Consider the following 16774-nt stretch of genomic DNA (forward strand, 5'->3'; position numbering starts at 1 on the left):
TTCTCTGAGGGGCTGACTGGAACGTGTCCAGAGAAAGGACCATGAGGATGATCAGAGGGCTGGAACACCTCTCTTACGAGGTGCTGAGAGAGGCTGAGAGAGTTGAAGTTGTTCAGTTTGGAGAAGAGAAGGCTCCGAGGAGACCTTATTGTGGACTTCCAGGATCTGAAGGGAGCCTACAAGAAAGCTGGGGAGGGACTTTTTAGGGTGTCAGGTAGTGATAGGACTAAGGGGAATGAATCCAAATCAGAGAAAGGTAGATTTAGATTAGACATTAGGAAGAAGATCTTCACCATAAGGGTGGTGAGACACTGGAACAGGTTGCCCAAAGAGGTGGTGGAAGCCCCATCCCTGGAAGTTGTTAAAGGCAGGCTGGATGTGGCTCTGGACAACCTGATCTAGTGGAGGTGTCCCTGTCCATGGCAGGGGGGTTAGAACGAGATGATCCTTGAGTCCCTTCCAACCCTGGCAATTCTATGATTTCCTGTTGTCTGGTCAGTTGTTACTTGGGAGAAGAGACTAATCCAACCTTGCTACAATTGCCTTCCAGCTAGTTGTAGAGAATGAGGTCTCCTCTGAGCCTCCTTTTCTGTAGGCTAAGCAACTCCAGTTCCCTCAACCATTCCTCATAACGTCAGTGCTCTAGACCCTTCAGATAGTAAGGAGATCAAGAAAACTGGGGCCTTTAAAAAGCACCCATGTTCCCTCAGGAGCTAAAAACATAGCATCAGAGACTGTGTAGTGGTTGGCAGTGAGACATGGTTCAAACTGATGTTCTTTAAAATGGTGTTGGCAGCTTTTCCTCAAAGGAAGATGCTTTCTTCATCTGCATTCTCTCCTTGGACATGATTGCAGCCTTGACATTCAGTTTAGTCATTCCAAAATCCTAAATGTTGCTGATTAAACCTGCTGCAGTTGTGATTGTTGTGCAGCTATCCGCAAAGCTGAAAAGCTGTTATCTGCATTTTGCTTGTGCTCTGCATATGGATTGTTGCTCTGCTCAGGACTGGTGTGGTTTTCTGGCGTAGGAGTCAGAACACTGCAAGCTCTATCAGGGTTGCTGTGAGTTTTCAGTTGATCTCATCATCTGCATGAATATGAGTCGAAACCACAGAAATACATCTTTTGCTTTCTCTTTTCCAGGTCAATGGTGACATTCCACCTCGATTAAAAAAGAGTGCCCATGAAATAATCCTGGATTTCATCCGATCTCGACCTCCATTGAATCCTGTATGTAATCCAGTCGGCTTCATTCCTTACAAAAATGTGGCATTTTAAAGCACGTTTGTGTCCAGGGAATATGTTAAATATTACATTTTCTGCCATGGGCTTTCAAAAATATTGTCATCTGTATATAGAACATAATCTCTTAAAAGAACCCTGTGGAATATCTTGCACCCTCCCATTAACAATTGCTTTTCCCAGCAGCCTTTTATCTTTGGGAAATCACAATGAATTGGGGGAAAATACAATCCTCTTTCCAGTTTATAGCTGAGTGCATGTAAAATCAGACCACAGCACTCCGCACTTTTTCCCTCAAAACCCTGTGAAATCTCTTTTAGCACTGTTTGATGTAAATTTGATTATCTTCATATCCTGAGGCCTCAGCAAGAAAACTGAAACCAACCCCACCACGGCCACGTAGCCTTCATGAAAGGATACTGGAGGAAATCAAGTCAGAGAGGAAGCTACGTCCAGTCTCCCCCGATGAGATACGGCGCAGCAGGCTAGGTAAGCACGTTCCTGGTTTTTACCTGCAGCATCCACAGCAAACTTTCCCTGTAAGAAGCAGCAATTTTAGTGATGGGCTGTGCAGATGTCAAGGAAAGTAAAATGATTCTCATCCCTTCAGATATAGAAAGAACCTACAGGCTTTGCTAGGGCTATGCATTTGTTGTGCTAAGTTGTATTTTAAAACAAGATCCTCTATGGGTCAGCTTGATTCCCTTCAAGTTTTTCATGTCAGTATTAGATTAATTTAATGGCATTGCTTTGCTTGTTGCACATGAACAATTAAAATGACAGGCTGAAAGAATTTGGGCTGTTCAGCCTGGAGAAGAGAAGGCTCTGGGGAGACCTTATAGCTACATTTCAGTATCAGAAGGGGACCTAGAGGAAGGCTGGGGGAGGACTTGTGGTGGTTCAGAAGGTCTTGTGGTGATAGGATGAGGGGCAATGGGTTTGAAACTGGAGCAGGGGAGATTTAGGTTGGATGTAAGGAGGAAGTCCTGCACAATGAGGGTGGTGAAATACTGGAACAGGCTGCCCAGGAATGTGGTTGAGACCTTGTCTCTAGTGACATTCAAGATCAGACTTGATGTGGCCCTGGGCAGCCTGATCTAGTTAGAGGTGTCCCCTGCTGCTCACTGCAGCGTTGGACAAGATGACCTTTGAGGGTCCCTTCCAACCCAATGCAATCTGTGAATTGCTTCTCCCCAGAGCAATATTCCTATCTGCAAGTATTCTTTGCATGTCTCTTGATTAATTTTATTCTCTTTGTTTCCTATTATTAGCATCACCAGCTTCCTTATTTTAATTTGAAACCTGCTTTTGTTTGCTGAATCTTTCGCTTTTATTCAGTATCTGAATCTTTGCTTCATTGTCTATATTGTGGAACCTGTGATTGAATATATTTTGAGGGAGCAAATAACTCAGGCTTGCACTGCACTGCATATTCAACAATTATTCAAATATTGTGCTCTGCCAGTGCTCACCAATTTACATTAGTTCAATAGCTCTGATGACAGAAGCATGGCAAATGTAGCTTTACATTGTAACTCCCATTTCTTTAAGAGCACGGGGGTTTATCTGTAGCAGAAAAGCTGAGCTAGCTTAATTTTTCAAGGGCAAAAGTGGATCATTATGGCTGAGAAACATGAAATAACTCATCTATGTACTCTCTCTAACTGCCTTTTGCAAAGTATTTGTGTTTGCACACGTGCTTAAAGGCTCTCATCCAGATTTCAAGTTGATTGTGACAACCCATTGTCTCCAGAGAAAAACAATTTCATCACTCTTGCTTTGTTGCATTGTTTTTGAAGTGCTCAGCAGAGTTTGGTGATTGCTTGGGTGCATTTTTCAAAGCATGGTGTTTTGAATATTGTTTTTTTGGGGGCCTTCCAGATTTTGATTTGGATTGAGTTTATGCCTGCTGCTTCAATTAATGTTTCTAATAGACCTAGATATTTTTCCAGATGAAGGAAGCTTGTGAAAACACTGAATTACTCCTTCTTTTTCTTTCAAACATTCAGTTTCAGTATTTTAAATGTTCTCCATCTGGTACCTATCATTTTCTCTCAGGGACAGCAAATTTGATCTAGTAGATCTTTAAAATTTCTAACTGACAAAATGACTTATTTAATAAATAGTTTCTAAAGAGGATGTTACATTTTGGTGTATTACTCATTAAGAATTCCTGGGCTCATTCCGGGGCATGGTCTCCAATGAGGGATGCTTGTCTTCCATTAAATTTTCATTTTTTGTTAAAGAATTTCATTTTTGAGGTCTGAAACTGTGGTAATTCCCATTCAGTCAGCGAACTGTTCAAATTAAAAGCCATGTTATTGTAGGTGTAAAAAGGTATGCATGTAAGTTTTATTTTCTAAGTGTTTATTTGCTGCTGGCATAAAGGAGAAAAAAGAGCAATGGCTTTGAAGATAATTTTTTCTTATGTTAAAAATGAGATTTTGTTCTTTCTCACAATGAAATGATTGCTCTGTCTGAAATTCCTATTAGAATAAAATGTGTTTTATGCAGAATTGGGAGTGGAATAATGCTAGTGATGACTACTGAACGTAATTTAGTGTAACGATGTGTAAGGTAATGAGACTTAAGGATTATAAGTCTAAGTAGAAACACCATGTGGGGCATTTGCACCATCTGGACAGAAATATTTGTTATTAAGAAGAAGAAGAAGCAAAAAAAAAAGCACTGGAGTGAAATATTTGGGACTACAAGGTACATTACACATGTGCCAGAATTAATCCTTCTTGCTCAAGAGCACAACTACTCTTGAGGTGAGGGGGGTTGTATTGCTGCAGTTCCTCCTCTGTGATCTGGGTGGACCTATGCCGTGTGTTTCCCAGCAGCTACAGGCTTTGTCCATCTGCCCTGCACATGCATGCAGGTAAGATCTTCTCTATCTTGAACTGCCACAGAGCAAAGCCAGCCTGTGGCTGGGCACTTTCAGTCTAAAACTTCTTTGAGAATGGTAATTTAATCTTGGTGGCAGTTCTCACAAAGGGAGAGGTTTAAGTGGAGGAATTGGAGTGAGCTTTCAAATGACCTAAACTCATCAGAGTAAGCTATCAAGACAAACACAGCCTCCAGCTACATATCCTTTTAATTAAAATGAATTTGTGGCTCAAGCAAGTTGAGCTAAGGGACCTTGGAGAAAACTTTGCTTCCTGTGCATGTTTTATCAACCTTCAGTTAGGACTCAGCATTAGGTGAGAAACACCCTTATGCTTTAACATTTATTTGCCTTTATGCTAAGTTTGGACAAGGATTTAGGTATTATTTCCGTAGCTCTTATCTGGGGCTGATGTTGTCTAGTTAATGAACTGTGGGAAAAATACCTACGGTTCATTTACTCAGCCAACCTACACATACCACACAGACTTATTCTCATGAGCAAAACTTGTCCCAGCACCTTTTTTCTCCACCATCTTTTAAAGCAGTGGTATGTGCAGCTGCCAGGCCTTCTCATTCCCACTTGCACATTTATCACTATCACCTAAGTAAAACAGATCAGCTGATGTCAGTTTTGATGTGTTCTGGTGCATTCTTGTCACTGAGCTCAGCCTGCTTGTTTGGATTAGTGCATTGAAATTTTGGGTTCAGTTGAGAAGTATTTGGAGTGCCTGCTCCCTGTATTACACTGTTGAATTAGAAATAAAGGTAGGTCTTTTCAGAAATAAAGAACATCTGATCACTTTCTTATCTAGGAATAAAATGGTTAGAGGCCCAGAAAGAAGAGGATAATATTATGGATAGATTTTAAAGGCTAAGTCCACCTAAGGTTTTTAAAAAGAACAAGAATCGACAGAAATCACACTGTGTTTGGCCTTTTGTTCCATCCTCTTCAAGAAAACTACTGCTCAAGCTTATCTTGAGTGTCTCTCTTTATTAGTTTAATTATAATCATTGGAGATTATGCTTTAAAAAATTAGAAATATCTTTATTTCAGGTCACTGAAAGTTGTGTGAAATGGGGCTTTGCACTTTCACTTTTTTTCCAGCTTTTTCTCTGTCTTTCTTTCCCCTCACTTTTCTCCTCTCCCCTTTCCCTCTTTTTATGGCATTTTAATTGAAAATACTCCATTTTTAAGATACTTGCCCTTCGATATTTGACTTATTGAATTCCCCAAATCTCATGTTACAACTACACAAATATATTTATAATTGCTCTGTTTGCAAGCCCCATTTATGCTACTGTAAAGTTTGAGCTTTACTAACACATTTTGGATTTAGGCAGCAGAATCCAAAATGTCTCAAGTGGAATTAATTCTTTGTTTTCCTTACCCCTCTGCTTTTCTAACAGCTAAATTGTTTTCTTTTTGTTGTTTTTTGTTCCCTTTTTTTTGCAGCAATCCGACCACTTAGCATGTCTTACAGTTTTGACTTGTCAGGTAAAATGTGCAGCAACACCTGACGTGGTTCTTGTGCTTATTGTGACATTTGTTCCATCTGTTTGTTGAATTCCCATGTAAGAAAGAAACTTGAAGGGATTCTTCCATGATATGGTCAGTGAAAAGAAAAACGAAAATAAATTACTTATCCATACTTACATTTCCCTTGCCACAAAAGGATGCCGAGGTATAGGAAACAGCCATGTTTCACCTGAAATAGAGTGCTGGAAATCTCTTTAAATAAATAACAAAAATAAGTCATTCCAGAGCCATTCCAGGCTCTAAAAAGGATCGCAGAATGCAGTGTCACCTTCAAATCTGCTTTACTTATAAATTTGACCTTTCTGTCTTTACACTCACTTTTTGGCTAGGGCATCTTTTTCACTACTTCATTTCTCACAAGGATCTAAAAACTAGTTTTGAACCTGTCTGCCTTTCTAGATTTAATGAAGTACACCTATGAGTATTAATCCAGAACTGTCAGTTCTACTGAGTGTCTTTACTGTAAATGCTTTGTGACTTGTGAAATCAAAGATGGGGCTCTGAGCAACCTGCTCTAGTGTGAGGTGTCCCAGCCCATGGCAGGGGCGTTGGAACTAGATGATCCTTGAGGTCTCTTCCAACCGTGACAATTCTATGTTTCTATGATTCTGAGACAGTAACATCAGACAGATTTTATGCCAGAAAATAAATTCATTCCTCCTTCACTGTACAACAACCTTCCAGAATCCTCAGGTCTAAAGCCTCCATCAGTGAGGTTGGAAACATTCTATATTAGTCTCAGACTAATATAGAATGACTCTTCCTCCTTCTCCCCAAGCTCCTCTTCAAGCATGTGATTCCCTTTCCTCCTCTGTGCCAGTCCTGCTCATTTACTGCAAGATGACCTGGTTAAACTCACGTAAGTCAGGAACATGCTCTGTATTTTTTTAACCAGGTTGGTTTTCTGCTCTTTTTAGTGTTTTAAACCTGCTCACTTCAGATGATCAGAGAGCTCGCTGAGGACAGGGGATGAGCACGGGTGGATGGGATGAACAGGCTCTCCCTGTCAAAGGCAGTGGCAAGCTGTTGATCCAGCTCAAACCCTTTTGTGAAACCTTACACTCATGGCATATTGTACAGCTGTCTGATGGCATGCACATTATATATATACTTGGTGTCATGTTTTAATCCACTGAAAGCTGAAGGGCCCCCAGGGGGCTCAGATAACAATACAAACAGGCAAACTTCAGTTTTCGGCTAGGCCAAAAGTTCCTTCAGGTTTAAGACTAAAACTGAATGTGCCAGTGACCCACAAAAGGTGAATGTTCAGACCTGTCCTACACATGTCTGTCTGCTTCTTCTTTTGCTTTTTATTTCTAAGAATCCTGAGACATCCTCATTTGTTTAAATCTAGACAAGATTTTGTCAAAGGTCCTTTCACGATCCATTAATTCGTTGCCATCATGTTTTTGTTCCAAAGAAGTACCTTCATAGCAATCTGTACTGTATTTGGATTTGCTCTTTTTGACTGACCACTGAAGAACTCTTCCTGTTTTCTTTATCCATCTTCCAAATGTGATTGGTTTTGTTTTTTCAAGTTGTGGTTCTCAGCAAGTAGTATGATACGGCATGACTGAGTGATCTGATAAATTATCTTCAGAAGTAAACTCAAGATGATTAATAAAACATTCCAGTTAGATGTGAGGCAGCAGATGAGCAGCACAAATGACTGAGATGGGTTGGGATGCTAATAGGAGGCAGATAGGCAGGAGTTTTGAATGTTGTTGCTCTGCGTGCTTTTCCTCTTTGCTTTTTTTTGAAGGTGGGGAAGCTATGCTTTCATCACTCTTTCCACACACTTGCTTTTTCACTGCCTTCCTTGCTTTCTGCTTGATAGAACTGCTGTTGTGAAAACACAAACCAGCTGAAAAACTGAAGTGTTTCCTACCCAGTGCTAAAGGGCAGGTGCAGGCTTTTAGTGTGCTTGCTCTCTGTGACTGGGATGATGCAGACCAGTTCTGAGAGGACTTCTGCTGGCATCAAGCCAGTGTAGTTGGTATGTCACGCTGCACAGCTCCACTCATCTCCCTGCTGTTATCCTGAAAGGGAGAGGAGGACCTCATTTTACACTGCTGGTTCCTACTGGTAGAATAGAAAGAACAAGCAGTAATCACCTGTAATGTGGGTAGTCCGAGTATCAGCTAGAGACCAGAGCAGTCATTGCCCACTTCCTCTTAAAAGAAAAGTAGCTTAAAAGCAGCTTAATTTCGAAGCAGTGTGTTGAATGCAGCTCACAAGATCAGCCATTCCCACTCTCGACACTCAAGTTCTTACCCCAATGCTGTGTGGTTTGAAATTGCTGCTTCAGAAACAGTTTGTACATTTTGGAGGTAGGGGGTGCAGGAAGAGAAGCGAAAGGAAACATGATTTCAGCCCAGATTTCACAGGGATTATTGCTGTAAAATGATGTGTATCACTGTTAGCATTACACAATCTGTGCCTCAGACCAGTGTGAGGAGGGAGCTTTATCAGGTCCTGCTAATCTCTTAATTTAGATAACACAACAATAAATGTGATGCAAACACCAGCAAAAGACTAGCAGCTTGGCCTACCACTTTCTTAGTTCTCAGGTTTGCCTTCAACATGTAAATTCACTGAAAGGAGCAGCACATTGTTGTTGCTGTTTTTCGTTATATGATCTTTTCAAGTATATTATCATAGCTAGCAAAAAGTAAATTTGTATTAATTCTGCAAGCCCATTTTAGCCTTCTTTTAGACTTCAGAAATGGTAAGTTTGAGGAGTATGTGTGCTGTATAGAACAAAATCCAGGTTTCTGTTGTTATTATTTGCCAAGGAGAGCTGGTGAGGAGGCAGACAGCATCTGGTTACATGCCTGCTGTGGTTTGCATGTCATCTGTGGTCTGCTTAGTTCCTTCTTTCATAAGAGTCATAATCTTGCCTGTAAATAAAGCACATTTCATATTATCCTAGGGTGGGGTTTTTTTTATCTCCCTCTTCTTAAGGCAACTCAGGGAAGGGCAGCACAAATATCAAGTAATCAAATCCAGGCCTTCCCTTCTTCCATTTGTTTGTTACAGTGATAATTTACAAGAAACTCAAGAGAAACCGAAAACATTCATCCAGTTTGCAGGTGCTGTTGGTTGTGCTTGCTGCCTGAGAAGAGGGAGAAATGAGACCCTCCCAGGGTGTCTGACTCTAATAGAATATTAATCCCACACTCTTACTAGAACAAGCCTTTTTTAATATCATTTGAATCATCCTCAAAACATTTAGATGTTTTATTGAACCAGGGGGTGTAAACTACTATCCATTAAAAAAAATAAAATTAGGAGTTTGTTTCAAAGAACTGCCCATTAATTTCTTCCGTCAGATTCATTTTGGTAAGCATTAGTCCATTGCTTGTTTCTGACTTGTTTATCCTGACTAATTTTATCTTATTTATGATGATGTACAATTATCTGTCACCTAGTAATGCTTTTTGCCTGAATACATCATTAAAATAGCTTAAAGTAATCATTTGCTACCAAATTCTGGGTTTCGTTTTGGAACCAGATACAATTTTTTTTAACTATTTGCTGAAACTGTAAAGTTTCATGAGCCTTTCCTTAAATTATTATCACCCATTTATTCATCTACATCCAGTACTGTAAGTGCAGGAATGATAATCTCACCTTGAACACCATTGACCAAACAGATTTTGTAAATTGGATGGTTTTCTAATTTTACTTTTTGGGGAGTTTGATGGTTTTGTTTGTTGGTTTGGTTTGGTTTGGTTTGGTTTCGGGGGGATTTGTTTGTTTGTTTTAATTCTTCAATGCTGGCAAGTTGTAAAAAGTGCATGGTTTGGGTTTTATTTTTCCTTCAGAGGTGGAAAATGACATTTCCTACTGAAGGGTCCTTCAGAACAAATACTATGTTGGATTAGCTTCTTGATTCACCTAAAACTTCTGTGGTGTTTTAAGAAGACTTATAAAGGAATATATGAACAACACGACAATATATCTGAAGAGCTCTTAGATGTGTGAACAGCTCTTACATGTTATTTAAATTCACATTTAAATAGCTGTGGCTTAGGCTTTTGAGACAGTGGTTGGCTCTATAAATTACTTCCAGAATGGATCAGAAATTTCCATTTCTAAAGCCTAAAGAAATTTAGCCTAAATTCTTAGGAAACAAAAGGCACACAAAAAAAACCCCAAACAAGCAACAGCAAACCCACAGAAAACAACCTGTGGTACACCCTGGATATCCATTCTATCACCTCCCATAGGGCTGGGGGATGTCTGGTGGACGTCCCCTCCTCTTTCCTATCCCCAGCTCTATCATGTGATTTGGGTTTTTTTGGAGGGAGGGCAATACTGTTGGCCTTCCCATCATTTATTCTCCCAGTGAGTCCAACAGTACTTAGAGGCTATTCTTCACACTCCCAACCATGAGGCAGGGAGGTCACCACCCAAGAAGTTTTTGGGAGAAGAGGCACCACCTTTGGCTGTTGTGTTGGTGGTGCAGGGGCTGCTTCGTTGGATGGTCCACTCAGGAACCACCCTGTGCCATCAAAAGACAAATCAAAGGTTTTGCTCATTTGGGAAACCCTGAGCTTCTTCAGTCAGCTTCATGCTAGCTAATTATGAGTTCTGAAGCAGTGGTATTGGCAGCAGGGAGGAGTTTTTGTTTTGCTGCTGTCACTTTCTGGGATGGCCTTGAGCAGCTGTTAGAGCAGGAATGTACTTGATGTGGAGGACGCCCGTGCTGTACTCACAGGAATCCAGGAGGAGAAAAACAACCCCATGACCTGTAAGCCATGGTGCTAGTCAGGACACCCATTAGTAAAGCCTTTGAAGATAGGAACTAAGGGTTAGACAGTCTACATCTTTGATTGAAGCTCTTTGTAGGGAGGACCCAAAGGCAGTAATAGGACTGTGCTACACAGATTCATGGGCTTGGAATGTCACCATGAATTTAATAGTCCAAATAATCACCTTTTCTGATACACCCAGCTGCAGGTTTACAGAGGAACTATAATACATCCTCCGTCCTTCCTAGCCCACTTTCCAGCATTTAACAACAACCTTTAATTCTTTAAAATAGATATTGATTTAACTTAGTCCTTTCCTTATTCCTTTTCAGTGGCCGCTCTGGTGAGACTGTTGTAAACCAGACCTACTACTGCAACTGAGGCTTTGCCTAGACTGTGTAGTTTTAATTTTCCTACTACAAAAATGGCTTTTATCCATGTGTGTTGTGGCAGCAGTGACTGTTTCTGTTTATACCAGGGCAGCTGTGTAAGCAACTCCAAACCATGTGTGAGTGCTTACATTGGTGGCACTGGGAATACCTGAGTGATAGTTTCTGTGTCATGGTCCTCCTGATAACCTAAGGTATGAGCCATCTGACCTGTGCCTCTTTTCACCACCTGTAAAAATGGGGATAATAACTTGTCATTACCCTAGACTTAAATACCAGGAAGTACTTTGTCATTACAAGCCTGGGGAAGGAGTCCTATAATTACACGGGTAGAAAAATCCATTTGTAGAAAGAGCAGATGCTTAGGCATGCATGCAAATGGGAGATTAGAAGCTTCTCTTCTTTGTCCCTCCAACATAATTTTATTCGGATTGGAGTACTGCACTTTGTACTTTTACAGGGATAAAAGTAATTTATCAGACCAAATTCTAAGCTTTCCTAAAATATCAAAGCCTAGTTCATTATCTTAATTTCTAAGCTAGGCTACGCACAGCAGACCCAAGGCTTACGTTATCCAAGCTGCATCTTCTTTGCACGCTGGCAGAATTATTGAGTAATTTACTCAGTGGAGTTACATCCTTGTGAAACTCAGGTAGATGAAAGCAGAGCTGGGGCCTCATGTTTCAGCCTCTTACATGAAGGTTTTGACATCACAGACATATTTTTAATACAAATGACAATGAAAGCCTAAGAATTCTGCATATTTTTGGTGAATGCTAGTTAGTTAGCTCATTTTCATTCCTCTTCTCTCTGCTGCAGAATAGAGTGTGGTTCTGTCTTCACAGGATAAAGCTAGGTTTATTTCATTCCAAACCTCCTCATGCCTGGGTGCTGTAGTCTGCAGATTCACTGGAAACCCACTTGCCCAGATGGAATTGTGCATTCTTCTGATACTTGCTATGTAGTTAATTGCAGAGTGAGTTGAAGGACAGAAATTTTCAGGTTTAACACAGGATCTTTCTTTAAAGTCCACTGCTGCTGGTCTGAGGTTGATACTTAGTTTTGTGCACTGCTGCTTTTTCCACTGCTTTCATTCTTTCATAATGCTTCTGTAGCACAAGCCACTGCCTGTAGTTCTCTGAGCAATGTATTGCTAAAGCCACACAATTGCACACATCTAACTATCACAATGATTTGCTTTCCTTTTGTGGATATTGCCTTGACAGTAAGGCTTCAGAAGGCAAAATAAAAACTGGGTCCAAACACTAATTGTTCTGTTTCTTTTGCTAGATGTGCCTACGCCAGAGGCTGGAAGAAAATTAGTGGATGCCTCTGTAGTGAACGGTGGCCTGGGACCACAAGGAAAGCAGAACGCGGCCACACAAGTGACAGTGCAGCGCAAGAGGCTCCTTAAGGCTCCCACGTTGGCTGAACTTGACAGCTCAGATTCCGAGGTAAAAAAAAATGAGGACACAGCTTGCTTCTGGATCTGTCAGAACTGAGTCTTCTTCCTTAATCTGCTAGACTGATCAGCTGAGAAGTGATTTTGCAGGTTATCATTTGAGTTTTCCATCACTGCTGTGTCAGCCCACAGACCTTCAAAAGTAAAGGACCTCTGTAAAGGAAATAGTCTTTTAAAAGGTTAAATGCTAATTTTTGCCTTAAACCAAGCATTTACTGTCCTGTGAGGACAGGCTGAGAGAGTTGGGGTTGTTCAGCCTGGAGAAGAGAAGGCTCTGGGGAGACCTTATTGGGGCCTGTGAGAAAGATGGGGGCAGTCTTAGCAGGGTCTGCTGTGACAGGACAATGGGCAACGGTTTTAAACTGAAAGAAGGAGATTTACACTACAGAGAAGGAAGAACTTTTTCACACTGAGGGTGGTGAAACCCTGGTCCAGGTTGCCTAGAGAGGTGGTAGAAGCCCTACCCCTAGGACCATTCCAGGTCAGGTTGGACAGGGCTTTGAGCATTCAGCTCTAGTTGAAGATGGCCCTGGTGACTGCGGAGGAGTTGAACTAAAAGACCTTTAAAGGTTCCTTCCAACCTAAACCATTCTGTGATTCACTTATTTTCCAAATGCCCAGTGTCTCTCTACAGGGTACATTGTGCACAGGGAATGCAGGTAGATGTGTTTCACCCTTCTGGCAGCCATGCAGGAGCTGTCACTGCAGGACTGTAGTGACAGGACAAGGGGCAATGACTTCAAACTAGAGAAGAGGAGATTTAGATTGGATGTTAGGAACAAGTTCTTTACCATGAGGATAGTGGAATACTGGAACAGGTTTCCCAGGGAGGTGGTTGGGGCCCCATCCCTGGAGATATTGAAGGTGAGGCTCAACCTGATCTAGTTGAGGATGCTCCTGCTGACTGCAGAGGGGTTTGAACTAGATGACCTTTGGAGGTCCCTTCCAACCAAGACTATCCTATGATTCTATGACTCACAGTACCAGCTTTCAACTAAAGAACATGAGCTGTGCCAAAGGGGCTGCAGTTTGGTGCAGGTATCAGTGCATCGGCCTGCTGTGTAGGCTTGGGAGTAACACCCAACAGCTGTTTCACAGATAGGAACAAGCTAATACCACTTAGATGGAAAAACAGCTTTGGATTCATTCTCTTTCAAATGGAGAGTTGAAGATTTTTAAAAGCCTAAAAAAAGGAGAAAGCTTTAAAAAAGCTCTCTAGCCTCAAAAGCTGCATTATGTGTGATCCTCAAGAAGTACCAACAGCTTACATCCTCCAGAATGAGCTTTTGCTTCTGGACCAGCACTATTATTAATTGAGTTTGGACCTTTCTGACCAGTTAAGCTGCCTGGAAAGCACATGCAGGCAGGGTTCCTTCACAGAGGCTAATTTTAGCATGGGGAAGGCAGCTTTCCCTGACTCTCTCTCTCTGTAGTCAATGGGGAAGGAAGGGTTTCCTGACAGGCTGCTTACAAAGGTGACCAAGCTGCAAGAGAGGAGGCTGGAGAGAAATATATGTGGGGAGAAATTTCTCTCTTTGCATACTTTCTTGGTCTTTGAAAGGCTGGCACTCTGTATTAGGGGTTGTCCTATGGGTGACTTGTGTGGGTGAATAATTTGGTGCATCTGTTCTGGGAGCAGAAGCTCTTTTGCATTCTGAGATCTCTCAGCAATAGAGGCTGTATGAGGTTTTGGTAATATGAGTGAAGCTTGGTAGGACAGTAAAAGACGTGTCAGTGAGAGCTGGATTTGGAACTTAGAGCTTCCCAGCTTGTATCTCTGTGCATCCTGAAGCTACTGCAACCCGATGCTTCACATGGAAAAATGAGCAGAAGTCAGGAAAATAAAACTCTACATAGGGGAAACATGAAGTGGGTCTTTTAGGGAGGGAAAATAAGGTGTCTGATTGACTATTGATTAGGGAATACTGTGTAGGCAAGCAAAGTCCTATGGAATAAGCAGATAAATGGAAAATAAATCAGCCACAGGGAGCTGTCACAGAGAACAGCTGCTGTGCTGATTTGAGTCAACAGAAGTGGCTGGTGAAGCAGTTAAGACGATTAATGCTCAGCAGAGTAGTGGTTGGGGCTCAGGAGCAGTGCTGAGGTAGTGTAAATAGACTGAAGAGGGTTTGGGTGGAATTCCCTGTGATGAAGGAAGTGGGATGTAGCATATTTGAAGGAAGCATAGGTAGCTCTGTCAAAGTGTCTTCGTTCTGTGCTGACTCTTCTACTTTGTGTGTAGTATTGTCTATAAATGACTTGGCCACCTCTGTACCTGCAGTTTGAATTAACCTAGTGTTCACTGGGAGTGTTTTGCCCTAAATGACAGGCTGCAAATATCTGTCCTGCTGAGCTGTGGACCTCAAAATGAGCTGTGGTGCAGACACGTTTTCTTCCCCTTGCAGCCCCTTTGCTCTTGTCTCAGCTGTGTTGTGATGCAGACTACACCCCAACACTCGGTGTTGCCAGCCAGAGGTGAAAGGGGAGGTCTGACACAGCCCTGTGCCCTTTGCTGGCAAGGATGAACCTTGTACAAACCGCTCCTGCTTTCTGCCCTTGTCTTTTGCTGCATCACCACTGAAATCACAGTTTCAGAGGGGGAGTGGGAAGTGCCATTTGTCTTGGTGTGGCAGAGAGGAGTAGCAAGCTAACAGTGATTTTTGATGCAGATACAAAAATGACATCTTCTTAATGAAGCTGAACCCATCCAGACAAAAACTAGGTCAGTAACATATTGAAGTGTTTTAAGGTGATGCCTTTAAAGCTGCAGCTTTCTCAAGGCATGTAAAAGTCTATGTGTTTAGCCCTCTGTGGAGACGTGAGCAGTCCCTGACATTGAGTTGAACCTCAAATGTCACATGTCAGATAGTCCACCATAATAGTCAACAGTTAATGTACTGATAGGAAGAAATCTGTGATGCTCCATCCAACCTCCTGCACAAAATTTCACTCTCAAAAAAGCCTCCCATGTTTGAGGAACCATGGGGCACCAAGAGCATTTTCAGAGCATGAGCTTGTGCACAGAAGGGGAGATTGGAAATGACAAACCAGAAATACCTGGTGCTAAGTATGGTCATATGTCAGATATAACATACTCCTGGCATGGTCCTGCATCTGGGTCAGGACAGCCCCAGACACAAATCCAGGCTGGGTGCAGAGTGCGTTGATAGTAGCCCTGAAGAAAAAGATTTGAGGTGTTGATTGATGAGAAGCTCAGGATGAGCTGGCAGCGTGCTCATGCAGCCCAGAAGGCAAATCGTATCCTGGGCCAGACAAGTGTGGCCAGCAGAGCAAGAGAGGTGATTCTTCCCCTTTATTCTTAGGAGACCTCATCTTGAATACTGCATCCAGTTCTGTTCTCCCCATCACAGGAAGGACATAGAACTGTTAGAGTGAGTCCAGAGGAGGGCCACAAAGATGATGCATGGGCTGGAGCACCTCTGCTGAGGAAGCTGGGGTTGTTCAGGCTGGAAAAGAGAAAACTCTGGGGGCACCTTACAGCTGCCTTCCAGTGCCTGAAGGGAACCTCCAGAAAGGCTGGAGAGGGACTTTTCATAAGGGTGTCTAGTGACAGGACAAAGGTGAATGGTTTTAAGCTGAGGGAGAGTAGGCTTAGACTAGATCTTAGGAAGAAGTTCTTCAGTACGAGGATGGTGAGACACTTGAGCAGGTTGCCCAGAGAGATTGTGAATGCCTCCTCCCTGGAGGTGTTTAAGGCCAGGTTGGATGAAGCCTTAAGCAACCAGCTCTAGTTGAGAGGCATCTCTGCCCATGGCAAGGAGGTTGGAGTAGATGATCTTTAAGGTCCCTGCCAACTTGAGCCATTCCATGATTCCATTCTCCCTAGAGTGGCTGTTTCTACAGTTGTGATGGGAAGCTTGTAGGCAGGTTTGAGAGCACATTTAGCTGTATCAGCTGTTTTACCTCTGGAAACCACAGAATCACAGAAGAGTAGGGGTTGGAAGGGACCTCTGAAGATAACCTAGTCCAACCCCTCTGCTAAAGCAGGGTCACCCAGAGCGGGTTGTACAGAACCTTATCCAGGAGAGTTTGGAATCTCTCCAGAGAAGGAAACCCCACGACCTCTCTGGGCAGCCTGGGCCAGCATTTCACCACCTTCAGTGTAAAGCATTTCTTCCTTAAATCCATAGACGGGAGCAGTACACACCACGGTGTCCTCACACACAGCACATACCCGGGGGCTGAGCATGAGGCACAGATCACCTGACTGGCATTTACAGAGGCCTCTGTCCTGTGATGCATGGTGTTCATTGAGGCAATCCTGCCAGTTTTCTTTCCTGACTTGCTGTGACCATAGAAGCCAACCACTCAGCCAGAGGAGGCTTTCCTGCATGCAATTTTTGTAGCTCAGGAAATCTGTGAGAAGGAAGCTCAACCACTTGCTGAGGGTTTGGAGCAGTCACTTGTTTGATCTGTAAATGCTGACAGTTGAACTGCTGCCAGTCTCCTTAGTTAAAAGCATTCACATTAGAGC

At 42.4% G+C, this 16774-nt stretch overlaps 1 protein-coding gene across 1 annotated transcript in view; it reads left to right on the forward strand.

Annotated features, from left to right (window-relative positions):
* Positions 1–16774, forward strand: part of SPIRE1 (spire type actin nucleation factor 1) — a 73338-nt gene that overhangs the window by 44486 nt on the left and 12078 nt on the right. The window contains exons 5-7 of the mRNA XM_054381602.1: positions 1144–1230; positions 1602–1731; positions 12108–12271. Of these exons, the coding sequence (XP_054237577.1) occupies positions 1144–1230; positions 1602–1731; positions 12108–12271 (381 nt within the window). The remainder of the gene's footprint in view (positions 1–1143; positions 1231–1601; positions 1732–12107; positions 12272–16774) is intronic.

This window comes from Indicator indicator, chromosome 6 (assembly GCF_027791375.1).
Source record: "Indicator indicator isolate 239-I01 chromosome 6, UM_Iind_1.1, whole genome shotgun sequence".
NCBI lineage: Eukaryota > Metazoa > Chordata > Aves > Piciformes > Indicatoridae > Indicator > Indicator indicator.